The 26501-nt window shown below is 47.9% G+C and overlaps 1 protein-coding gene and 1 long non-coding RNA gene across 3 annotated transcripts; one reads left to right on the top strand and one right to left on the bottom strand.

Moving 5' to 3' along the window:
* Positions 1-576: 576 nt before the first annotated feature.
* On the bottom strand, positions 577-23152 carry TMEM218 (transmembrane protein 218). 2 transcript variants are annotated; one of them, XM_008171094.4, is made up of 4 exons: positions 22767-23152; positions 14062-14264; positions 12886-12988; positions 577-2213 (listed from the first exon to the last, which is right to left on the bottom strand). In XM_008171094.4, exons 2-4 carry the CDS (start codon positions 14190-14192, stop codon positions 2088-2090), a joined length of 360 nt encoding a protein of 119 aa, XP_008169316.2. In that variant the 5' UTR covers positions 14193-14264; positions 22767-23152; the 3' UTR covers positions 577-2087. The 2 variants fall into 2 exon arrangements, with proteins under 2 accessions (XP_008169316.2, XP_065426627.1); XM_065570555.1 differs by having other exon boundaries at positions 14062-14172; positions 22767-23148.
* On the top strand, positions 17365-22851 carry LOC135976080 (uncharacterized). Its single transcript, XR_010593298.1, has 2 exons — positions 17365-18156; positions 19051-22851. It is a non-coding gene; the product is annotated as an uncharacterized LOC135976080 (long non-coding RNA).
* Positions 23153-26501: the final 3349 nt, after the last annotated feature.

Genomic DNA, 26501 nt, shown 5'->3' with positions numbered 1-26501 from the left:
TTTGGAAAGAACAGTTTGTTACTTTCCCTTCTAGAACAATGGGAATGGCAAGAAGTTCCCCAAAGCACCACAGAGGGAGTTTGTCCTACTGGAACTTTTTTGTCACATCCCCTTTCAATACAGAGCAGTCTAGTGTGTCCCACTAGGAGCAGGTGCGTGGCTACATCATCACTGGAAAGGCCCAAGTGACCAATACCAATATGCCTTTGGAGAGTCCAGGCCTAAAGTTGCACGCCAATCACTAGCTGGTGCACAAAAAGGCAAAATTTCCAAAAGAGCATGAGTGGCATCAGAACTCTAGCCTTCAGCTTGGCTCATAAGTGAAGGCCCCTCCTAAGTTATAGGGACTGGCACGGTCATCAAATTGCTAAAAAACCACAATCTTTATTTTGTCCTTTAGGAATTAGTCAGCCAGTGGCTTCTCAGAGGGACTCATTAGTTTCCCACTTGCCTGAAGAAGGAAGGGAGGGCAACAAATAAGCCCTTGGGGATCCATTAAATATAATTCACTAAATAAAACATAGTGCAAAGCAATACCTGGAGGAAAAGAAAAGAACTGATGACAAAGCCTAGCCCTGAAATGAATGTGTGATTTCTTCATTAAAATGCTCCAGCTACACAATCGCTGTTTTTGCCAAGTGCCATGGGTGTTAGGGAAGTGTCTAAAGGTGGCACATACATTATACAGGGCTTTGAATGCGTCTGGGGAAAAATACCCTCTGGGCTACAATTTCTCAGGCTCAATCTCAGCCCAAAGATGGTTTTTATTACAGTAGGAAGTTTGGTGCCAGGTAGCCTAGTCATGCATAGAAAGCAGCATGTCCTACAGTTTCCTCCACTGCCTCCTCCTGCAGTATTTTTCAAATGTTATGTTTTTATACAACCTGCTTTTCAAAACTTCACTCTTGCACTGGGCTGAGGGCCAGATGGCCTCGGCCCCCAGAAGAGCATGTGGGAGAGGTTCCCCCATCTGCTCCCACCATTCTGTCCCAAGATGCCATCTCCAGCCTCCCTTCAAATCCCTTCAGTGATTCCACCTTCTGCATCAGGTTTCCCTCCCTGAAATGCTGGTGGGAATATCTAGTGACATGCATATTCAGCTCCCTGCACAGTGGAGCTCACAATCCCCCCCCCCCCCTCCAAGGGAACAAGGAGGAGGCAAAGTAAACCCCAGTTCAGAGCGAGCTCAAGAATGGCAACACGGATGCATTTGCTTGTGCCAGAGTGTCTCTGAAAGAGCCCCTGGATTCAGAGCTGGGCATAAGCAACACATTTGAACTGCCACCTCAGTGCTTTCTAAGCCAGAGAAACTGAGAAACATTATTTGGTTCTTCCTATTCCTGCTTCTTTACTGCCATAAAAATAGGATCTCACTTTCCCATGAGTTTACCCTCCCCACTTGCTTCTGCCTCTGAAATCATTTCTCAGGTGTTTCAAGAATGATTACGATGACAAAAACGCAAAGTAAACCAACCCAAACTTCTGACACCCAGAGTTCAAACTGAACTGGGCTAAAGCCTCCAAGTTCAGTCCCTCTTTTTATTTATGTATTTCCACACTTCCCACTTTTAGCCAAAAGCACCAGCACAGGCCTCCATCATGGCCTTCTGCACCACCTCCTATGTTGGAAAGATGTCCAGCCTGACTTTTAGACGCCAGTGGTTCAGATCTTTTAGGAAGTTTCAGCCAGAACTATAACTGTAGATGAGGCATAGGAGAAGCAAGAGCAGCTGAATTTCCATAGAACAGAGATCATGGATATACCCCTGGAAACAAATACTGGAGACACACGATAAAGTCTGTAAGCAGGCCTGTCTCTGCCAGGAAACAGTTCTCAGCTTCGAAAAACACAGCAGCAGCTCTTGGTAATTATCCAGTCCAAAGCATACACATTCTACAACTTCATTCTGGAGACGCCAGGGCCTCAGAAAGCAGATGCTGATTCTGGAAATCAGTGTAGGTATCGTAACCGCACTTGAAGAAAGACTTCTGGAGAGATTTGGGGAGCATATTTTCTTTACCCAACTGGTGACTTAGTGTCTGTTTTGGAGCATGGGGAATTCCCTTCTTCATAATAGCTAGTTAACTCAGAGCGGTTTAGCATACACTGGCTCCAAGATATGGTGAACCAGAACCAGGAACAGGCTTCCTAGAAACGTCACACTGAGAAGGGAGACCAGGACGTAGCGGCCAATAAAGAAGGTGTCCACGATCTGAAGAGAATGGAAAGGTCACAAATTACACAGCAGCATTTCCTTCTTTATCACTGTTAACAAAAGCCCTACTGCAGGTACCATGTCAATTTGACCACAGTTTAAGTAAGTGTTCTCTGTGGGCTGGAAGATGGTGTGCCAGGCAGTAGAAAATAGAACAGAATAGAACTTTTGGCCTTCCGAAAAGGAAAAGCCAGCCAAGATAAAGGGGGCAGCCAAGATAAAGGGGGATGTCTTCTCCCTCTGGGGCTGTGCGCACCAATTCCAAAGCAGCCTCAGCCAGGATGAAATTCTAAGCCTGTGCTGCTGAATACTAACTCACAGTGCTAGCATTTGACCCATAGAGCTGCCATCCTCTTATTTTAAATTTAACAGGTTCACATGAAACACATTCATGGTAGTACTCACAATGAATTTCTCTGTTGATTCTGATTACCGGGTAGTGGTTCTAATGCTATCACTTGCAAGTGGGTTTATATACTAGGTTCCTTCCTATTCCCTACCTGTCTCAAGCTTAGTCCTAAAGTGAGAGTTAAGTGAGCCATGAAGCAGCAGGTACCTACTATTCAGATGAACGAGATAAAGTGTTTAATCACTGAGTGGAGCCCAATTCTGCATTCCTTGGACACAAACTTCCATAGAATTCAGTGGGAATCTTAGGTGAACGAGGAGTGCAGAATCTGACCCATGAGGTTCAAACCATGCTCAGCTCACTAGAATCACGTGGCCACAAATCATGACAATGAGACACGAGCTGAAATCTTGTCCAGCAATTATTTCCCTGAAGTCAACCAGTTGTTTCATGAACTCCATGTCACACAGCTGCTTCTCCCAGAATACTAGTCACTGATCTTTATATTTATGGGCATTGATATCAGGCACCACTGTACTTACAGAGGATATGTAGCAGGAAAAGAATATCTCATTATTTAGTGACGATGCTGACACAGACGGTAGACAAAGTGATAGTGAGAAACACCAACCAGAAAGCCCAGGATTATGAAATCATCCTCCGAGCTTCTGGGATTGCTTATAACAAAGGTGAGTATTATGAAACAGTGTTAACACAAGCTTGACCTTGGCTCTGCTACAGAACAAGTCTCTTGAGAGTGACATGTTTGCTCGTTCAACACTTTCACTTTTTAATTAGCCAATTAGCAGGCTTTGAGCATAGAAAGCCCAGGTCATGTATTATTGATATCGTATCGAGCCGGGCTGCTTCAGGAGCCAGTCCTGGAGATCCTGTAAACGAGCATTTTGATTCTGCCGGCTTGTCTGACATGTACACTACGTCCTATTTCGACCACGGCCCTTGATCTCAGCTCCAAGATTTACTTGGAGCAAAACAATTTACATGCAGGACAGAGGTTTTTATGGTCAGGCTTGACAAAGCCCTGGCTAGGATGATTTAGTTGGGGATTAGTCCTGTTTTGAGCAGGGGGTTGGACTAGATGACCTCCAGAGGTCCCTTCCAACCCTGATATTCTATAATTCTCCAGGAGCAGAGGGGCAGTTCACACCTCATCAGGGCATGTATGGGACAAACCCAGCCCAGCCTCACAGGAAAAAAGGACACTGGCCTAGGCAGCAACAAAGGATCTGTTGGACTCTCAAGTGAGTCACCCCCCTTCCCTTGGTCAATTTGGGACAATGATGACATAATCCTCACCTGACTCTGATGGTAGGGGGCAAAGCCAAGAGGGAAGAAAGGACATGATAAAAGGGAGAGACATTTGCCATGCTGGCTCCCTCTTCCAACTCCATCTATAGACATCACCACCAAGCAACTGAAGCGCTGATCAAAGGGGAGAGCCTGGCTGAAGGGCAACCAGCCTGTGATGAGAATCATCTAAGTCTGCCCTTAAATTAGGGCACTGAAAGTGTTAAGATCAGCTTACAATGTATTTTGCTTTTATTTCATTTGACCAAATCTGACTTCTTGTGCTTTGACTTATAATCACTTAAAATCTATCTTTTGTAGTTAATAAATTTGTTTGTTCTACCTGAAGCAGTGCATTTGGTTTGAAGCCTGTCAGAGACTCCCCTTGGGATAACAAGCCTGGTACATATCCATTTCTTTGTTAAATTGACTAACTTTTATAAGCTTGCAGCATCCACCAGGCATAACTGGACACTGCAAGATGGAGATTCCTAGGGTTGTGTCTGGGACAGGAGATATTGGCGACTGTCATTTGGTTGCACAATCCAAGCAGCGGCTGGCCAAAAGTGCTCACTCACGTAGCTGGGAGCCGCTAACATGCTAGAGGCTGTGTGTGAACAGCCCGGGAGTGGGGGTTCTCAGAGCAGAGCAGAGTAAGACTGGCTCCCAAAGTCGAGGATTGGTGTGACCTAGCAGATCACCGATCCAGAATACACCAGGGGAACGTCACACACACACACCACACAACTCAGTATTTAGAAAGTGAGTAACATTCCTCTGCATGCTAATAATGGAATATGAGAAAGAGCACTTTGGGTATCCAAAACCCCAAACACCTACAGAAGGGCTGGGAGATGTAGAGGAGGAATAAGACAAAACATAGAAAGTAGCATGGTGTGAGCAGGAGTCAAGAGAACCCAACATTTAAATTATGGCCAACAGAGACTAAGCTCTCAGGAAGGTGAAAGGACAGCAATCTGGCTCAGAGCCAGAAGGCAAGTGGAATTAGGGGTAAATGATTGAGAAGGGCAGTGGAGGGTTAGGCAGGGTGCTGAATGCAGGACTACTTGCCAAGTGATTATTACTCTATAATGCTCAAAAGCATGCTGGGTGCTGCAAGGAAGGCAAAGAAAGGTATGGTCCCTGAACCAAAGCATTTGTAGTCTAATTTAGAAATGTGAGCAAGAAGCGATGGAGGCAGCTTGAGCTCCCAGAAACCAAGCACAATTATTTGAGGCCAGGCAAGCTGCACTGCGCAACAAGCAAGAGACAGAGGGGTTTTGAGGCAAGCCACCTTGGACTGCAGCACAGCCGGCTCACCACAGAACTGCCTGCCTGCATTTTCCAGTCAAACAGCCAGTGTTCTGCCAGAGGAAAACTAAGGATGAACAGAAAATTTCCCTTCGAAGGTACCTATCTTCCAACTGCAGAAGAACAGGGTGAACATTCCTCAAGCTCTGAGAGTTCCTCAAGGACACAGGGAATCAGAGTGCTAAAAAGGGAGCTTTTTATCGCTGGGACAGTCAGGTGTGTGATGACAAAGGAACGATAGGATCATTTGCCTACTAAGAGTCCAGCTCACAAGTCTTTTGGTGAAAACTGGTATGAGAATCTGTCAGTACCTACAAGCTAGGACACTGTAGCACAGAGGCCCTGGAAGCTAAAGGTAGATGATCAGGAAAAATTCAAAAGCAATCTGCTGTAGAGGCCTATCTTCCAGCTCCATTCCCAGGCAAGTCCAGCAAAACAGGAGAACTAAGAGCTGCAGCGTGAGTGAAAAGATGGTGTAAAAAGAGTGAGGAATTTAAATCATTAGTACTGGGAACCCTTTGGCAAGAGGGAGAACAAGCACAGAAAGGGCATTCTCCGATGGACCCAAAAGGGAGCCAGATTACTGGAAATGAAGACTCTGAATGTTCTGATGGGTTAATCTAGATTGACTCTTCTGGAGGCAGTTGACATGCAAGTGAAACTGTATTTTAGCAGTGGTAGGATTACAATTGCCCCAGAAGAAGGGCAGTTAGGGGATACGAAGAAGCACTCTAGTAGGGTAACAGTGACAGGAGAGAGAATGAAAAAAGCTCACAAACTGAAGTGTTATGGGATTATCAAAATTAAAAATCCCATTTATAGTGCAAGAGATTTACACAGCAATTTACAGATGCAGAACAAGCCACATTTCCTGCCCTGAAGATTTTAAGCTGAGGCAAAGACCAGACACAGACAGTATGGGGAATATTACTGGTGAGGAGGCAAATGAAATTCCAAAGAGAAGAGAGCACTGAAGTTTAGTAGATAAAATGATGAAGAGTGTTCTACATGGGGCCAGAGGGCAGCCTGATGGAAGGTGAAAAGAACAAAGTTGAAGAAAGAGACAAAGGAGGAGAGAGAAAAGGTTGTGCGTTGCTGAAGGAGCACAGGAGGGAAGATGTGGCAAGAAACTAGGAGGTACAGTACTCGAGGCAGGAGCCAAGCTAGGGCTCCAGGAGGGTTTGAGCAGTGAGGTGATGGTGAGGCATGGGTGGGCTCTGATTAAAAGAGTGACAAATGCCTTTACCTCATGGTCAGTTAATCAGCGAGTAAGAACTGTCCTGGCAGAACGCAAAAAAACTTTCCTGCATGCCAGAAAGATGGCAGGACACTGCAGCTCCTGGCTAGAAACTATACTACGCAGACAGGCTAGGCCACCAAAGCACTGCACATAGAGTTCCAATCCTGACTAGGGACTTCCGCGGAAAGGAACTGGGGGTAGGATCCATAGGGATGCAAAAACCAGTTTGCAAGAATACAAACAGAACTGTCAAATGCAAGAATTCCAGAATATGGTAGTCTGGGGTTACTCCAGATCACAACAGGGATTGAGAGTCAGGATGGAAACTATAATAGTGATGTGCTCCCAATATCTTAACAAGGGGCTCCCACAAAGTTTTCCTTCTTGGTGTGTGATAAACCCTGCGTCCCTAGCATGTACATGCTGCAGAGATGAGAGGTAGGGGACTCAGGATGCTCATATAACCACAGCTGCAAATAGCACTCACTTCGCACTACAGATGGGCAGCAGACTGCAGCCCATCCTATTGGGCACAGACTTGGCTACAGGGATCCATGCTTTTGTGCACTTCAAGTTTGATCATTGCAGCTCACTTTACCTAGGAATGAAGCCACATACCCTGAGAAAGCTGTAGCTGATATGTATCCCTGTAGCACAGGGGTGTCTCAAAGTCCTGGCCCGCAGGCCATCTGCAGACCAAGAACCGCCCACTGCAGCCTGCGGAAACTTTTTTAAAAGTTCTTTCATCCGGCCCTCGCGGCTGCCGGCCGAGAGGGTCGGAGGGTTGGGGAGGCGGGAGGGGAGCAGGCAGGAGAGATGCAGCTATGTCAGCGGCTGTCTGCTGCAGGCACCGCTTCCCGCAGCTCCCATTGGCCAGGGAAGAGCGACAGAGATACCATCACTAGTCGCCAGGCAGCATCAGCCATGGAGGCAGCATCATTAGTTGCCGGGCAGAGTCAGTCATGGAGGCTAAAAGAAGAGGAGTACTTGTGGCATCTTAGCAACTAACAAATTTATTTGAGCATAAGCTTTTGTGGGCTACAGCCAACTTCATTGGATGCATAGACTGGCTGTATTTTAAAGAAGCCTTATTGAGGTTGCAGGAACAAACCATCCCGATGTGTAGAAAGAATAGTAAATATGGCAGGCGACCAGCTTGGCTAAACAGTGAAATCCTCGCTGATCTTAAATGCAAAAAAGAGGCTTATAAGAAGTGGAAGATTGGACAAATGACCAGGGAGGAGTATAAAAATATTGCTCAGGCGTGCAGGAGTGAAATCAGGAAGGCCAAATCACACTTGGAGTTGCAGTTAGCAAGAGATGTTAAGAGTAACAAGAAGGGTTTCTTCAGGTATGTTAGCAACAAGAAGAAAATCAAGGAAAGTGTGGGCCCCTTACTGAATGAGGGAGGCAACCTAGTGACCGAGGATGTGGAAAAAGCTAATGTACTCAATGATTTTTTTGCCTCTGTCTTCACGCACAAGGTCAGCTCCCAGATTGCTGCACTGGGCAGTACAGCATGGGGAGAAGGTGACCAGCCCTCTGTGGAGAAAGAAGTGGTTCGGGACTATTTAGAAAAACTGGACGTGCACAAGTCCATGGGGCCGGATGCGCTGCATCCGAGGGTGCTAAAGGAGTTGGCGGGTGAGATTGCAGAGCCATTAGCCATTATTTTTGAAAACTCATGGCGATCGGGGGAGGTCCCAGATGACTGGAAAAAGGCTAATGTAGTGCCCATCTTTAAAAAAGGGAAGAAGGAGGATCTGGGGAACTACAGGCCAGTCAGCCTCACCTCAGTCCCTGGAAAAATTATGGAGCAGGTCCTCAAGGAATCAATTATGAAACATTTAGAGGAAAGGAAAGTGATCAGGAACAGTCAGCATGGATTCACGAAGGGGAAGTCGTGCCTGACTAACCTAATTGCCTTCTATGATGAGATAACTGGCTCTGTGGATGAGGGGAAAGCAGTGGATGTGTTATTTCTTGACTTTAGCAAAGCTGTTGATACTGTCTCCCACAGTATTCTTGCCACCAAGTTAAAGAAGTATGGGCTGGATGAATGGACTGTAAGGTGGATAGAAAGCTGGCTAGATCGTCGGGCTCAACGGGTAGTGATCAATGGCTCCATGTCTAGTTGGCAGCCGGTTTCAAGTGGAGTGCCCCAAGGGTCGGTCCTGGGGCCGGTTTTGTTTAATATCTTTATTAATGATCTGGAGGATGGTGTGGACTGCACTCTCAGCAAGTTTGCAGATGACACTAAACTAGGAGGCGTGGTAGATACACTAGAGGGTAGGGATCGGATACAGAGGGACCTAGACAAATTAGAGGATTGGGCAGAAAAAAACCTGATGAGGTTCAACAAGGACAAGTGCAGAGTCCTGCACTTAGGACGGAAGAATCCCATGCACTGCTACAGACTAGGGACCGAATGGCTAGGTAGCAGTTCTGCTGAAAAGGACCTAGGGGTCACAGTGGACGAGAAGCTGGATATGAGTCAACAGTGTGCTCTTGTTGCCAAGAAGGCTAACGGCATTTTGGGCTGTATAAGTAGGGGCATTGCCAGCAGATCGAGGAACGTGATCGTTCCCCTTTATTCGACATTGGTGAGGCCTCATCTGGAATACTGTGTCCAGTTTTGGGCCCCACACTACAAGAAGGATGTGGAAAAATTGGAAAGAGTCCAGCGGAGGGCAACAAAAATGATTAGGGGTCTGGAGCATATGACTTATGAGGAGAGGCTGAGAGAACTGGGATTGTTTAGTCTCCAGAAGAGAAGAATGAGGGGGGATTTGATAGCAGCCTTCAACTACCTGAAGGGGGGTTCCAAAGAGGATGGAGCTCGGCTGTTCTCAGTGGTGGCAGATGACAGAACAAGGAGCAATGGTCTCAAGTTGCGGTGGGGGAAGTCCAGGTTGGATATCAGGAAAAACTATTTCACTAGGAGGGTGGTGAAACACTGGAATGCGTTACCTAGGGAGGTGGTGGAGTCTCCTTCCTTGGAGGTTTTTAAGGCCCGGCTTGACAAAGCCCTGGCTGGGATGATTTAGCTGGGAATTGGTCCTGCTTTGAGCAGGGGGTTGGACTAGATGACCTCTTGAGGTCCCTTCCAACTCTGATATTCTATGATTCTATGATTCTATATAGTGAGGAGATCTATATATATACAGAAAACATGAAAAGGTGGGAGTTGTCCTACCAACTCTAAGAGGCTAATTAATTAAGAGAAAAAGCATCACTCGTCGCTGGGCAGAGTCAGCCGGGGCAGCATGAGGCCCAGGGAGCGAGGGAAAAGGGTGGGAAATGGGCTGGGAGGTGGCGTGACTTGTGAGGCTCCAATGACAGCGCGAGGGGGCAAGCTGCCTCCAGCTCCACTCTCCCTGAGTGCTGACCCCGTAGGCAATGGAAGCGCCGGGGGACGGCAGTGTGCCTGGAGATAAGATAAGGTGACGATAAGATGAAAGGAAAGAGGTTCTTTCTAGCTGTTGGCACTGCAGGTCTGTGTAATGAAATGGAACCCTTTATTTACTTTTTTAACCACTGTCCCATGTAATGTTGGTAGGTTGTGTAGGAGAGGCCATCGCAGCAGAGGCACCAGGAGGCACTGAACCTGATGAGGGCATAATCCCAGACACACAGGGAGGGTTAGAACCACCCACTGCCCCATCTCTTTAGGGTAGTAGCCATGCGCCTCACCCCCTGCATCTGACCAGTGGGCAGACCATGACTGTGCCTCCTCTTCCGCTGCTTTTGTGCCCAAGGAGGCCCAGCCCAGCAAGGTCCTGCTGTCAGCAGAGCATGGACTGTGGGAAAGTGGACCGAACACAACTATCGGATGCACACCTTGCTGAAATCCTGAAGGTTTCAACTGCTCAGTCCCTGAGGCCAGACATCAACAAACTGACAGAACTGAAGCATTGCCAGGTGTCTGGCAAACACTAAAAACTCTCTGGCAGGTGAAGAATTGTATAAAGTTGTATGACAGTTTTATTATTTCTAAGAAATGCAAAATAAAAAATACAATATAAATGTTTTCTTTTCTGAACACCATCTTCAGTGACATCATTGGCCTGCTGGGAGGATTTGAGGACTGGCCCTGACCCCAAGGTAAATTGAGTTTGAGACCCTGTTGTAGCACATCTACTCAATAACAAAGGCTACTGTGAAGACAAGGAGAGCTACTCCTGAGGGCGTTCTGTGACAAAAAAATAAAAATTCTGCACACAATATTTAAAAATTCTGCAAGTTTTATTTGTCAAGAAATAAATGCAGAGGCTCAAGCATGGTAGATAGAAATGATAAAATTATCAATAATAATGCAGAAAAAACAAGTATTGGGGTGGGGGAACCAGATGATACAGTCTCATCATATGGTAATGACAACACTCTTTCCATTCCACTAGTATTTTGGTGGATGTTAAACAGCAGCTACTAAAGATAGACATTTTAAAATCAGCGGGTCCTGATAATTTGCATCCAAGAGTTTTGAAAGAGCCAGCGGAGCAGCTCACTAGAACATTAACATAGATTTTCAGTAAGTTTTGATGAACTGGGGAAGTTCCAGAAGACTTGAAGAAAGCAAATATTGTGCTAATTTTTAAAAAGGGTAAACAGGATGACCCGAATAGTTATAGGCCTATCAGCCTGACACTAATCCTGGGTAAGATAATGGAGCACCTGATAAGAGACTTGATTAATAAAGACCAAAAGGAATGTAATGTAATTAATGCAAATCAATGTGGGTTTTTTTTTTTTTTTTTTATGAGAACACAAGTTTGCTTGATAAAAGGTAATAGTGTTGACCTAACAGACTTAGACTTCCATAAAGTTTTGGACTTGGTACTGCTCAACATTCTGATTTAAAAAATTAGAATGGCACTCATTAAATGGATTAAAAACTGCCTAACTGCAAACAGGGAATTGTCACGAACAGGTTTATTTCCAGTGGGGTCCTACAGGGCTCAGTTCTTGGTCCTATGCTATTTAACATTTTTATCAATGACCTGGAAGAAAGCAAAATCATCACTGATAAAGTTTGCAGATGACACAAAAATTGGGAGTGTGCTAAATAATGAGGAGTACAAGTCACGGATTCAGAGCTATCTGGATCGCTTGGTAAAATGGGCATAGGCAAACAATATGCATTCAATACACCTAAATGTAAATGTATACGTCTAGGAACAAAGAATGTAGGCCATACTTACAGGATGGGGGACTCAATCCTGGGAACCAGTGACTCTGAAAAAGATTTGGGGGTTGTAGTGGATAGTTAACTGAACATGAGCTCCCAGTGTGGCATTGTGGCCAAAAGAGCTAATGAGACCCTTGGATGCATAAACAGGGGAAACTCGAATAGGAGTAGAGAGGTTATTTTACCTCTGTACTTGGCATTGATGTGTCTGATGCTGGAATACTATGTCCAGTTCTGGTGTCCACAATTCAAGAAGGATGTTGATAAATTGGAAAGGGATCAGAGAAGAGCCACAAGAATGATTAAAGGATTAGAAAACATACTGTATGGTGATAAACTCAAGGAGCTTAATCTGTTTAGTTTACCAAAGAGAAGGTGGAGGGGTGACTTGATTACAGTCTACAAGTACCTACATGGGGAACAAATACTTAATAAAGGACTCCTCTTCTATCCAGCTGAGAAAAGTATAACATGATTCAATGGCTAAAGTTAAAGCTAGATAAATTCAAACTGTGCGAGTAATTAACCATTGGAACAGTGTACCAAGGGTCATGGTACACCCTCCATAATGACAATTTTAAAATCAAGATTGGATTTTTTTTTTTTTAAAAACCAGCTCTAGGAATTATCTGGGGGAAGTTCTATGGCCTGTGCTATACAGGAGGTTAGATTAGATAATCATAATGATCCCTTCTGGTCTTAGAATCTGTGAACTCCCATTCATCCATGTCAGAAAATGACTCACTGAGGACAGCAGACTGCTCACCTCTGGGCAGTGGCAGGACCCAGCTGACTCCACCCATCATGGAACAGACCAGGGGGTCCTAACCACCCCACTCTACTTGTGCCTCTTGGTCTGGCTCCAAAGGTCTTAAAATATGTGGGGGTGCAACCAGCCAGGTATCCGGGGCAGGGCAGCAGTGGGGAGACCTGGCAGTGGGGGTGCAACCAGCCAGGTATCCGGGGCAGGGCAGCAGCGGGGAGAGTTGGCAGTGAGTCACCAGCGGTCAAAGAAGGGAGGAGAGGGAAAGCAGCAAGTTGCCGCTGAGGCTGAGCTGAGCTTCCATCCCCCATATCTGAATGCAAGGGACTCCCTACACACACTCTCCATTGCTATCCTGCCCTGTCCTGGACACCTGGTCAGCCACAGCCCCACGTCCCCTGACAACCTCATTTCACCCCCACCCCATTTGAAAGCCAACGGCCTAGATTGAACAAGGTGCAACAGCCAGGACAGAGAGGCTGAAATGGGGAAAATAAATCATGAGTTTACCTTCATTTCTGCAGCTGGTGCTGGGAACTCACTGGCACGAGGGAAAAGTAACAGAACCAGTATAACGATCACAGCAGAGAAGAAAACCATAATAACAGAGAATCTGGGGAAAGAATCGGACAGGAAGAATCCCACTGTTAGGTCTCCCAGCGACACAGCTCTTTTTATAAATGAGACATTAACACTGCTCATATTTTGTCCATACCACATTAAACAAACCAACATCCCCATATCCCCCTTCTCGGCCTAACCCCAGCCCAGGTATTTAGTGCAGCCACAAGTATCCAAAAAAAGCAGCCGTCACAAATTCAAAGGAATTCTACTCTTCTTTTGTCTTTCCCATTAAGATATAAAGGAAGTGCCAACATCCTGAAATGAAAGACAGTCTCTCCCCATAAGTCAGAGACACTGGTAGTGAAGCAGTACACAGAAAATCTGATTTTCAAAACCGCTTAGCGCAACTGGTCCCACAATTTCCACTTTAACCCCTAGGTAGCATTGAAAATCTCAGCCTTGCAGAGAAAGGTTGGACTTGGATGTTTTGCTGGAGCCGGATATTGGCTAGTCTCTGTACTGCCTACCCATAAGAGCACTGGGCAATAGCTACGTTTGCTTGAATCAATAATTTTAATTATTTACTCGACTTTCATGGGGTGAATCTTGGCTCAGTGAGCAAAGACTTAAAAAACAGATGAGTCTCTTAGTCAATCAGCATCCTGAGCCAGAACCACACAAGGGCTTTTAGAGTGACAAGCTCCTGAAGTGATTTAATCTTCACTGCTGCAGCAAAAAGACAAATGGGAAAGGCCAAGTCCTGGAAAAGTGCCTTTAGGAACGAAATTATATATATATATATATATATATATATTTAACAGTTCACACCCCAAATCTGCCAATAATCCTTCCCACCCTACTTGGTATGTACAGGTACTCTACACACTATAGCACTCTACGGAGAGGACAGACTGCAAATGAGCTGGCTAGTGTTTATGGACTCAATCTAACTCCCACTGAAGTTAATGAGAGTCTGCTATTAACAGGAGATTAAAATGGATCCTATTCAAGCTGTGAGGAATTAAAGAAACAGTGCCCTAAAATCCAGATGTATGAGGACAGTCAGGCATTTCACCTCGAATAACTTTAGCTTTCTTTATCCAGAAGGCTACATCTCCTTACCTTGCGAAACCGGAAGTCCTGGATAACAGCATGCAGAGCAGCAACATCAAGACACAGAGCAGCGCTATGATAAATACTCCTGGCCCCACCCCAAGCACAGTGCCAGCCATTCTGGAGAAGAGAGAAAGCATCAGCAAACCTGCTTCAGCTGGCCTCCTCTATCACAGAGGATAGATTTTCTCTGCAGGTTCCATTTTTCCTTCCTTTAAAACATGTAATTATTCAAAAATAAAAACAAATACTTTAACATTAACAATTTAAGTGCGAAGAACATCCTGGGAAACTAACTACTATCTCCTCAAGCTCCTAATTTCATTTGGCAATTATTCTTCAGGTAATGCTATGTGATGACACTGGAAGTGTAAGAACAAGATTTTTGTTTTAGGACTAGTTGTTAACTATATTCTAATTTACCCAAATTCCAGCTTCATATGGACTTTTTAAAAACTAAATTCCTATTCTAAACTGTTATGTAGCGTTGTGTGTACTATTAAATGCATTCCACCCAAGAGGAGTGTATCTTAATGAAGTGATCCTAGTGTGGAGTTTGTGTATCATTTGCTAAATATGTAGACCATTTTAGGAGCCAGCTAGATGAAAGGTGCTACATAAATAAAGTATCAGAGGGGTAGCCGTGTTAGTCTGAATCTGTAAAAAGCAACAGAGGGTCCTGTGGCACCTTTGAGACTAACAGAAGTACTGGGAGCATAAGCTTTCGTGGGTAAGAACCTCACTTCTTCAGATGCAACTCTTGCATCTGAAGAAGTGAGGTTCTTACCTACAAAAGCTTATGCTCCCAATACTTCTGTTAGTCTCAAAGGTGCCACAGGACCCTCTGTTGCTTTTTACAGATTCAGACTAACACGGCTACCCCTCTGATAAAAAACAACAAGGAGTCTAGTGGCACCTTAAAGACTAACTGTCATAACTATAAAGGGAAGGGTAATAGCTGTCCTGTGTACAGTACTATAAATCCCTCCTGGCCAGAGACTCCAAAATCCTTTTCCCTGTAAAGGGTTAAGAAGCTCAGGTACCTGGCTGGCATCTGACCTAAAGGACCAATAAGGGGACAAGATACTTTCAAATCTTGGGGGGGGAAGGCTTTTGTTTGTGTTCTTTGTTTTGGGATGGTGTTCGTTCTCGGGGACTGAGAGGGACCAGACATCAATCCAGGTTCTCCACATCTTTCTAAGCAAGTCTCTCCTATTTCAAACTTGTAAGTAAATAGCCAGGCAAGGCGTGTTAGTTTTCCTTTGTTTTCTCAACTTGTAAATGTACCTTTTACTAGAGTGTTTCTCTTTGTTTGCTGTACTTTGAACCTGAGACTAGAGGGGAGTCCTCTGAGCTCTTTAAGTTTGATTACCCTGTAAGGTTGATTTCCATACTGATTTTACAGAGATGATTTTTACCTTTTTCTTTAATTAAAAACCTTCTTTTTAAGAACCTGATTGATTTTTTCCTTGTTTTAGATCCAAAGGGGTTTTGGATCTTGATTCACCAGGAGTTGGTGGGAGGAAGGAGGGGAATGGTTAATTTCCCCTTGTTTTAAATCCAAGGGGTTGGATTTGTTTTCACCAGGGATTTGGTGAAGGTTTTTCAAGGTTTCCCAGGGAGGGAATCCATTGAAAATGGTGGCAGCCGAACCAGAGCTAAGCTGGTAATTAAGCTTAGAAGTTTTTATGCAGGCCCCTACATTTGTACCCTAAAGTTCAAAGTGGGGATCTCAGTCCTGACACTAACGGATTTATTTGGGCATAAGCTTTTGTGGGTAAAAAACTCACTTCTTTGGAAGGTTTTTACCCGCGAAAGCTTATGACCAAATAAATCTGTTAGTCTTTAAGGTGCCACCAGACTCCTTGTTGTTTTTGTAGATACAGACTAACACGGCTACCCCCTGATACTTGACACCATAATGGGCTACGTTCACCCACAGTCCATTTGCATGGTAGGGAAACAGTTCTGGTCATTTCCCCCCACACAGAAATAATCGGGAGTTTCCAGGAAGTTCATCACCTAAAAGTGGTCCGACTGGCACCCCACAGGCCGGATCCAGCCCTTGGGACGATTCTGTCCAGACCGGCAGCATTTTGCTCTACACAATGGGGTCCTCCACATGGGTGTGACTTTGCAGGTACTGCAAGGTCCCACCACGTGGCCGGCCCGACCCCATTTCGTTTCTGTGTTGCAGTGCCGCACAACTAGGTGTGAGGCCCAGGTCCCTGAGGGATAGGAGCTCCCAACTGTCGGGCCACTGGAACCCATCTGAGAGGGGGGTGGCCATGCTGAGAGGATCCATAAGAACCATACTGGCAGATTTCCTGGGTAGGGGGCACAGGAACAGTCTTGACAGTGGGGGCGCTGAGAGCCATGGAACCAAACTGTAACCCGGGATATGATGGGAACCCCTTCGAGCCAGGCGGTGCTGCAGCGCCTACGGGCGGATCCGCACAGGTATTTCGGCTCCCCACTGCCACGGACCTCAACTCGCCTCCAGGCTCGGGGGAGGGGCCAGGCGCAGCCTCAGCTGCCCTGGGGGCCGTTAGGCGCTGACCCCGGGCGGGAGAACGGGAGGCGGCCTGGAGCGCTCACGCCAGCGAGCCTGCCGAGCTCGGGAAGCGACAACCGCCCGTGCCGTTCCCCGCAGCCGGCCTGCCCTGCCGGAGCCAGCGCCTCAGAGCCGGTGTAGCCCCACAAAATGCTCCCCTCCCGTTTTGCTACTGGGAGCGGTTTCTGCCACGCAGCGTAGCAGTTTGGTAAACGCTCCCGGTCTGCTTCCTCTGGGGGGGGGGGGATGGTTGCAAAACGGGAGGGATGGGGTTGTGGTGGAAAACACTCCCGGTCTGCTTCCTCTGGGAGGATGGTTGCGAAACGGGAGGGATGGGGTTGTGGTGGAAAACACTCCCGGTCTGCTTCCTCTGGGAGGATGGTTGCGAAACGGGAGGGATGGGGTTGTGGTGGAAAACACTCCCGGTCTGCTTCCTCCTGGCTAATGTGCCAAATTGATCTGTTGCATGATTGAGGCATACTGTTTTACTTTTTTGTGTGTGAATCCGTGAAAAGGGAGGTAAGGTTTGGGGGAACGGCGCATGCCCCTGAGCCCAAGGTGAGACCACAGTGGCCCCTTTTCATTTTTTCCACTGGCTTCTCCTTGCTTAATTCCAATGACTGGGCTGCTCATGCACCTGTCACTGGTCCAGGGATGGTTGCAAAACGGGAGGGATGGGGTTGTGGTGGAAAACACTCCCGGTCTGCTTCCTCTGGGAGGATGGTTGCGAAACGGGAGGGATGGGGTTGTGGTGGAAAACACTCCCAGTCTGCTTCCTCTGGGAGGATGGTTGCGAAACGGGAGGGATGGGGTTGTGGTGGAAAACACTCCCGGTCTGCTTCCTCTGGGAGGATGGTTGCGAAACGGGAGGGATGGGGTTGTGGTGGAAAACACTCACCGTCTGCTTCCTCCTGGCTAATGTGCCAAATTGAATTGATCTATTGCATGATTGAGGCATGCTGTTTCACTTTTTTTTGTGTGAATCCGTGAAAAGGGATTTTTTTTACTTTACTCTTCCAATTTGCATCATATACAAAGCAATTTTGGGGGCCACTTCCATTAAAAAAAAGTTGCAATACTCTAGTAACATGTATTTGGAAATGTAAAAAATAACCAGTGAAATACATTCAAAAATTAATTTGTAATAATTTGAAAATACACTAAATCCAACATTTGAAAACATTAAATGCTTTAATGGGATGTAGACATTTGCAGTTACATAATGGGCTCTCACTGGGTGATGGTGATGGTTGGTGCAAAAGGGCTGTCGCTGCCTGGGGGTGGTCTACAAGGACCCCTAGGTCCTTCTCCTCTTCCGTTACTTCTAACCAATGCGTCCCCATCTTGTAACTAAAATTGTTGTTAGTCATCCCCAAATGCATCACCTTACACTTTTCACTATTAAATTTCATCTTATTTCTGACACTCCAATTCACAAGCTCATTCATGTCTCCCTGCAGAATATCCCTATCCTCCTCCGAATTTACAACGCCTCCCACCTTCGTATCATCCGCAAACTTTATCAGCCCACCCCTGCAATCGGTTCCGAGGTCAGTTATAAGTAGATTGAATAAAATGGGTCCCAAAACTGAACCTTGAGGCACTCCACTAGTAACCTCCCTCCAACCTGACAGTTCACCCTTCAATACGACCCGCTGCAGTCTCCCCATTAACCAATTCCTTATCCACCTCTGGATTTTCATATCAATCACCATGTTTTTCAGTTTAACCAATAATTCCTCATGGGGTACAGTATCAAACGCTTTACTGAAATCCAGGTATATTAGGTCCACCGCATTTCCCTTATCTAATAAGTCCGTTACTTTCTCAAAGAAGGAGATCAGATTCGTTTGGCACGATCTGCCCTTCGTAAAACCATGTTGTAATTTATCACAATTGCCATTAACCTCCAGGTCCTCAACTAGTTTCTCTTTCAGAATTTTCTCTAGCACCTTGCACACTACAGATGTTAAACTAACAGGCCTATAGTTACCCGGATCACTTTTTTTCCCTTTCTTGAAAATAGGAACCACATTAGCGATTCTCCAGTCTAACGGGACCACCCCCGAGTTTACGGATTCATTAAATATTATCGCTAATGGGCCTGCTATTTCCCGCGCCAATTACTTGAATATTCTCGGATGAAGATCGTCCGGTCCTCCCGACTTAGCCCCATTAAGGTGTTCGAGTTTTGTTTCTACCTCGGATACGGTAATCCCCCATCCTGAATGCCCCTCTGTAATGGTGCTAGTAACCCTAATACCTTCATTGGCCTCATTAAACACCAATGCAAAATATTCATTGAGATATTGCGCCATGCCTAGATTATCTTTAATATCCTCCCTGGCAATAGTCTTCAGTGGTTCCACTTCTTCTTTCTTTGCTTTCTTCCTATTTATATGGCTGTAAAACCTCTTACTATTGCTTTTAATTCCCCTCGCTAGGTCCAACTCTACACGGCCTTTGGCCTTTCTCACTCTATGTCTACATTCTCTGACTTCACTAAGGTAAGTTTCCTTGCTGATCACTCCCCTCTTCCAGTCTTTGTACGCTTTCTGTTTTTTCCTAATCGCCCCTTTGAGTCGGTCGCTCATCCAGCTCAGTCTAAATCTCTTGCTTAGTAATCTTTTTCCCTTTTTTGGGATACAGGCCTCTGACAGCTCATGCATCTTTAACTTGAAGTAATCCCAGGCTTCTTCTGCCTTTAGATCCATTAATATGTTTGCCCAATCCACTTCCCTTACCAGTCCCCTTAATTTGTTAAAATTGGCCTTTTTAAAATTATAAACCCTAGTCTTTGACTTAATTCTGTTACTCCTTCCATTTAGTTTAAACCGAATTAGCTCATGATCACTGGAGCCCAAATTGTCCCCTACTACCACTTCCTCAACGAGGTCCTCACTACTTACCAGAATCAAATCTAAAATGCCCCCCCCTCGTGGGTTCAGCTACCACTTGATGAAGGAATTGATCAGCAAGCACATCTAGGAACATCTGAGCCCTATTATTGCTACTAGCGTTTGTTCCCCAATCTATATCCGGGAAGTTAAAGTCCCCCATAATTATACAGTTTCTATTAGTATTTACTTCTCTAAACACATTAAATAGTTCCTTATCCATATCCTGGGTCGATCCCAGCGGTCTATAGCACACCCCAAGCACTATCCCCGGAGAGGCTCTAGTAGTCCTTTTACCCAGTGTGAGTATTGCCCAGACGGACTCTGTGTTATCTATTCCATCGACTATTATTTCTTTACAGCTTATTTCACTATTGACATACAATGCCCCCCCCCCACCTTTACCTTTGTCCCGGTCTTTCCTAAACAGCGCATACCCCTCCATACCTGTGTTCCAGTCGTGACTGCCAGCCTGGCTGATTGCACCCCCAAGGGCCGGAGTTATCCTGCCCCAGGACAAGCTGTGGCTGCGCTGCCGGCTCAGCCTGGCAGACACAGTCACCTCCCATCAGGGCCGGGTATTGTGGCTGGGGGTTAGGGTGTGGGAGAGTAGGTGGGTCTGGGGGGGTGCTGTGCAGTGAGGGGTGGGAAGATCTGTGTGTGTTGGGGCACTGGGAAGTGTGCAGGGGTCTGGGTGGGGCACTGTGCAGTTGTGGCAGTGGGGCGGTGGGGGGCACTGGGCAGTGAGGGAATCTGCGGGGGGGCTCTGGGCGGGGAGGGGCAGGGCACTGTGCAGTTGTCGGAGGTCTGTGGGGGGTCTACAGCTAGGGGGCACTGGGCAGTGAGAGGATCTGGGGGGGTTCAGAGTGGTCTGTGGGAGGGCACTGGGCATGGGGGTTTGTGGGGGTCTTTTCACGTATTCACACACAAAAACGTGAAACAGTGCGCCTCAATTGACCAATAGAGATCAATTTGGCACATTAGCCAGGAGGAAGCAGACCGTGAGTGTTTTTGACCACAAACCCCATCCCTCCTAATTCGCAACCCCATGGACCAGTGACAGGTGCATGAGCAGACAAGTCATTGGAAATAAGGAAGGCGGAAGCCAGTGGAAAAAATGGAAGGGGCCACTCTGGTATGACCTTGGGCTCAGGGGCATGCTAGCCAGGAGGAAGCAGATCGATGAAAGGGGCCACTCTGGTCTCACCTTGGGCTCAGGGGCATGCTCCGTACCCCCAAAGCTTACCTCCCTTTTCACGGACTCACACACAAATACGTGAAACAGCGCGCCTCAATCTTACAATAGATCAATTTGTCACATTAGCCAGGAGGAAGCAGATCGACCAAAGGGGCCACTCTGGTATCACCCTTGGGGTCATGGGCCCGCCCCGAAGGGGAAGAAGCATGATGGGAGCACAGGGCCGGGATGGCCAGTGTGCGTCTGGCAGCTCCCGGTTTGTAAACAGTGCCATTGTACTGGGCTAGGTGGAGCAGGATTGTTCCTGCCGTACCATGACCCATCTCCCATTGCCCCCGGCCAGCCCGTCGCTCTGAGGACTCTGCCCCCCATGCCCCATGTCCCCATTTCCCCCCGGGGGACCACAAATATGTTTAGCACCAGGCCCACAAAAAGTTAATCCATCCCTTTTTGGGGTGCAGGCTCTGGGATGGAGTTGGGGTGCAGGAGGGTTGCAGGCTATAGGTAGTTTGGGTAGTTTGAGTGAGGGGTGCAGGCTCTGACCTGGGGCATGGGATTGGGGTACAGGAGGGGGTGCAGACATGTGGGCTCTGGGAGGGAGTTAGCAACTCAGCACGTTATATAAGAGAAATGAACTGCAGTGATTTCATATAGGCATAGAAACTGATAGAAGACACTTTTACATATTCAAAATGTGAGAGGCAGAGTTGGAGGGAGGGGGTGTCTGTACAATATTTCACCGCATTCAGTCTCCTGGCTGGATCAGTAACGTAGCCGTGTACAGGGCTGCCCAGAGGATTCAGGGGGCCTGGGTCAAAGCAATTTTGGGGGCCCCTTCCATAAAAACAGTTGCAATACTATAGTAACATGTATTTTGAAATGTAAAAAATAACCAGTGACATACATTCAAAAATTAATTTGTAATAATTTGAAAATACACGAAATACATTATTTAAAAACATTCAATGCTTTAATGGGATGTATACATTTGCAATTACATAATGGGCTGTTGCTGGGTGATGGTGATGGTTAGGATGGGGTCGGGGGGGGGGGGGCCCACACCTTACCATGGCGCTTACCCCCTCTCCTGGAGCCTCAGTGTGCTGCGACCAGGAGCGGCCCCGGACCGCGTTGGAGCCACCGCGCTGCAGTGCGCCAGGGCCGCTCCCGGACGCGGCACGCTGAGACACCGGGGGAAGACGGAGGCGGGGGCAGCCTCCGACATATTCGTGGGGGCCCCTGCAGAAAATTGCCCCACTTGGCCCCCCCCGTCTGGGCGGCCCTGGCCCTGCAACACTTGTATAGGATAGAGAGGAGCTGCGTTGATTAATCTTTGACAGGCTAGGAATTGGAGGCCTGTGCCTTTAAGACCCCAGCCCCAGGAACCCGCCCCCTGCTCCGAGGCTGACATGCAGCGTCCCTGTGAGAACAACAAAAACAGCCTCTGCCCCCCCCACACCCCTAGATTAGCGAGCACAGTGTGTGGCTCATCCCACGGGGTCACTGTTCCCCCCCCTCCCCCTCCCTAAACGGGGGTTTTGTACCCGCACGGGGTCTGGCAGTGTCACCCCTCCCCCGCTTAACCCCGGCTCTCACCCCCCACCACCGATTTTTGCCCTTCAGCCCCTCTTCTGCCGCTAGCTACAGTAGCTTGAACCCCCCCGGCCAGTACAATTCTGCCCCCTGCTCAGACCCTGACAGCCCCCCCGCTGCGATTTGCCCCCTTAATACTTTTAAACCCCCCCAAAGAGGAGGGAGCAAATCGTTAGCAGAAGTAAGGGCAGAGAGAGGGCAGTGGCTACAACGAAGGTGACTGAGCATGCTCAGTTGGACTGAGCATGCTCAGTACACCCAAAATAGCAAAACGGGAGCAGAGCATTTTGTGGGGCTACACCGGCCGCGCGCGGGGACCCGGGCCGGCTGGAGGGAGCGGGGCGCGCGGGCCCCGGGCCTGGGCGCGAGCTCGCGTCACGGACACGCCGGAGAAGCCCCGGTCTGGCCCTGGGGTCGGTCTCGCGGAGAAGGCGGCACCAGCCGGACCCGGGCCAAAGGCGTCAGCTCCTACCTGCGCCCGGGCCGGGCCCCGACCCTCGCGGGCTTCGCTTAGCGCTTTCCTCCGGCTGCTGGAGCGCAAACGACGGGGCGCCAAAGAGAGCCAATCGCAGATAAGCTTCTATTCCGGGCTGTGGATATGCACCAGTCAGCAGCCCCCTCTCATCAGCGCCTCTTGTCGGCTCTGTGCGGCCGGTTTCCCCGGGCAACCAGCGGGCCCGCACGTGTTGAAATTTGCCATCTGATTGGTTAGTGGGCACCGTTGAACGCCAATCAATGAGGCCCGCTCCGCTACTCCGCACCGCTATTGGTTAAAACTCCCTGCCCCGTCCACGGCCGAGCAACTCTCGGCCCCGGCACGTGACAGGCGGTCTGCGGCTGAGGGAGGAGAACAGCAGCTTGGCTCCCAGCGATCCGGGAGGGAGACCCCAGCGCGGCCCCGCCCCCAGCCGTGGCCCCGCCCCCAGCCCCGCCCGCGCAGGGTCTGGGGGCCCAGTTCCTCACCCCGGAGCGGTCTGACCCCTTGCGGGCGAGGCTCGTGCAACATCCCCTCAGCCACACAGGCAGAGCAGGCCACACGCCGCGCCGCGCCACGGGGAAACGTGGCCAGCGCTCCCTGCCCCAGGAATCCCCTCGTGCTGGGGGCCATGTTCCGAGACGCTTCCCTCTGCCTCAGGCTGCAGTGACTCCTGAGGAGCCCTGCAGGCTCTGGGGATGGAGGGGCACATGGGCGATGTATCGTGCCCTGCCCCCTTCCTGTGCATGGATCCCCTCCCCTCTCCTCTGAGATCTGCCCTTCCTAGGGTTACCATACGTCCGGGTTTTCCTGGACATGTCTGGCTTTTTGGGCCTCAAATCCCCATCTGGGAGGAAATCCCCAAAAGCCGGACATGTCCAGGAAAATAGGGAGGGAGGGGTCGTGGTGCTTGGCCGGGGGCCGGCGGTGCTCGGCTGGAGGCTGGAGCCGCTCAGCCGGAACCAGAGCCGGCGCCCCAGGGCCCGAGCCGGGCGGGAGACACCGGGGCCAGAGCCTCTTGGCCTGGGCCGGCCGCCAAAGAGAGCGGCTTGGCCGGGGGTTGGACTGGGCCCCACCCCATCCCAGTTTACCTGCTGCCTCCCTGTTTCAGGCTTAAGCAGGGGAGGGGGAGGAGCAGGGGGGCGGAGCGTTCAGGGGAGGGGGCAGAGTTGGAGCAGGACTTTGGGGAAGGGGCGGAGTTGGGGCGGGGCCAGGGCCCTGTGGCGTGTCCTCCTTTTTTTAAATTAAAATATGGTAACCCTACCTTCCCGGCCCTTTGCCTGAGTCTCATGCCAACCCCAAGGCTAGTTCAGCTGGGTCCCTTTGCTTTCACGGATACTAAACTCCCTAGGTCCCAGCCATTTCACTCACTGCCCCTGAACTCCTGCACCACAGGCCTCTGTTGTGTTTGGGTTTAGCTAGATCTCATATCAAACAGGCAGAGGGATCAGCTTGTCCTCTGTGCCTCAGTGAGGCTGAAGAAGTCCCACCAGTCCCTGTGTCTAGCCCTCAGACAGCTCCATAAAATGTGGGAGACCACCCCACTAGAGACAACCCCTCACATGTCTGACTCCCTCCAAGCCTGTCAGCTCCCCTTCATGTGTGTGACCCCCTGACTGAAGGAACACCCTCCAACCAACCAGCCCCCTCCATGTGTGTGAATCCTGCAAATGAGGGAGCTCCCTCTCTTGTCTGATACCATATAGACTGAGGAATCTTCTCCCCCTGGCCCCCTATACCACCAGCCTGTTTGGAAAACTCTCCTGAGCAACAGTTTTGACATGTTAAATCCCCCTCCCCATCCCACTGCACCTCTCCTCCTCCATTAGGCCCCACCTCTACATGCCCCCAAATTCTTCTTTTCACCTCCTTGAAGACCCCTCCCTCTGCTCTCATCTTGTTCTTAAAAGGATACTCCTGCTAACCAAATTACAAACACTAAAAATATAATAAAATGGTTACAAACACATCAAAACTCATTTATAAATGTTTTACAATAAAGACATTTGAACAATTCCTTTTTAATCTTTATACTTACTGTTCTACAACTATTTTCATAGAGGTTATTATCAGGGGCTGAACTTACACTTGTCAAAGCTATAATAGTGGGCTTCACCACCACAGCCATGGGAACAGCCAGTAAGGAGAAGGTACTGTGTAGCCTGCTATGTGGAGCAGCCCAACAGGGTGATGCCAGAGAACATCTTGCTTTTATTTTTTCAGTTGAAGTACTGAGGCTTGGTGGAGGCCTTGGGGTGGTGACTGGAGACATCTGTGGGGTTGAGAATTTGAGGAAGTTGTTGGATCTCCACTGATGGGAGGGGGAGGAAATCTTGGAACATGTCTCTTCCTTGACATCAACTCTGTCACTTTCATGAGGTAAAGAAAAGTTTAATCAGTATAAATATTAACTGGAGGCAAAAAGGTGATCAAAGGATGTTCTGATTAATAGAAACTGGATTCGACAAAAATAGCAAATTGCATTGTTTCTGTCTGTTGGGCAAGCAGCTTTTGAAGCCAAACAGGAAGATGCAAACAATTCTACTGTGTGATATTGGAAGCTCCATTCTTGTTCCTTGTCATTTAATAAACGTCTTTCCGTAGTAAATTATTAAGTCAGGATTTTCTCTGGTCTGGGCCTGACGAAGTGAGATGAGAGGACAGGAAATCAAACAAACAAGCCTTCCATTGGCATCACTGTCTCATTGTGTTTCATGAAAGGTGTCACTCTTCACAATTTTTTTTAAAGTGGGCTCTCTTTGATAGCTGTGCTCAGCAACTCTCAAACAAGGGCTCTCTGCTGTTATTCACAGACATGATTAATTTGCTGTTTCCATCAATCAGAAGATCCCTGCACTGACAGAATGCAACTGGGTATTTGAATAGATTCCTGCCTTAGGTTTTCTATGGTCAGATCAAGGATGGCCTGAACCAGCCCAGCCCACTCAACTTTAGGGAAATTTGGATCACACTCTGAACTCTGTGGCTCAGGGCTCTCCCTGGTTTCATTCAGGGATAAAACTTGGTTCTTTTAGTATCTGTAACATTTTCGGAAAAGGCAATAGGGAAATTTGCTCTGAAAAGTCACTCTGTACAAATGCCTGCATGCAGCCCCATGTTTAGGATCACTCAAATAGGGAAAATATGTTCAGTTTAAGAAACAGTTAGATGTTTTTTGTAACTGCCAGCCTTGCAGATTCCACCTGGGATCTGAGAACCAGGCTGGGATCTTCATTGTTACGTATTATCCTCATTAATAAAGATCCTGCAGAACCAGATTATGCCCGGAGTGATACCTGTGAAATCCCCATTGCCTACAATGGATCTGCACAGGTGTAACTGACTGAAACTGGGTAAACAATTCTGTTGCTGATGCACAAGGAATAGACTCCTGCTCCTTCACCTATAGCTGTGTTGGCTCTAATAGGAGGAAAGATCAGAAAAATGTATCCCTGTCACTAAAGTCAGCAAGCAGGTCTGTGTCTGCATATATACAGGGAGTAGGTTTAATAAGTAAGATGTTATTTTAAACTTGATCACTTTTTAGAGCAGAACTACAATTTAAGCTTCCAAATCCTCCAACACCTTCTCTGTGCATGCTCTGCTCAGGTCACACCTGGGTAACGGCCTGTGTAATGGGGCCTACAAAACCCATACTGAGCTTAAACAGAGGAGGGAAGAAAACCTCTCCTGTTTACAAGCAAGCAGCTTCGTTACACCCCCATGCAGCTG

This window comes from Chrysemys picta, chromosome 16 (assembly GCF_011386835.1).
Source record: "Chrysemys picta bellii isolate R12L10 chromosome 16, ASM1138683v2, whole genome shotgun sequence".
NCBI lineage: Eukaryota > Metazoa > Chordata > Testudines > Emydidae > Chrysemys > Chrysemys picta.
The sequence above is the reverse complement of the archived record's forward strand: the minus strand, read 5'-3'. Positions and strand labels throughout refer to the sequence as shown.

Bases quoted from the DNA above. Each gene is read 5' to 3' on its own strand.
- TMEM218 (XM_008171094.4), bottom strand. From the start codon at position 14,192: ATGCTTTCTCTCTTCTCCAGAATGGCTGGCACTGTGCTTGGGGTGGGG. The intron at 12,989-14,061 runs GTAAGGAGATGT...TTCTTTCCCCAG, and splicing joins AGGACTTCCGGTTTCGCAAG to ATTCTCTGTTATTATGGTTT. The intron at 2,214-12,885 runs GTAAACTCATGA...CATTCTCTTCAG, and splicing joins CACCAGCTGCAGAAATGAAG to ATCGTGGACACCTTCTTTAT.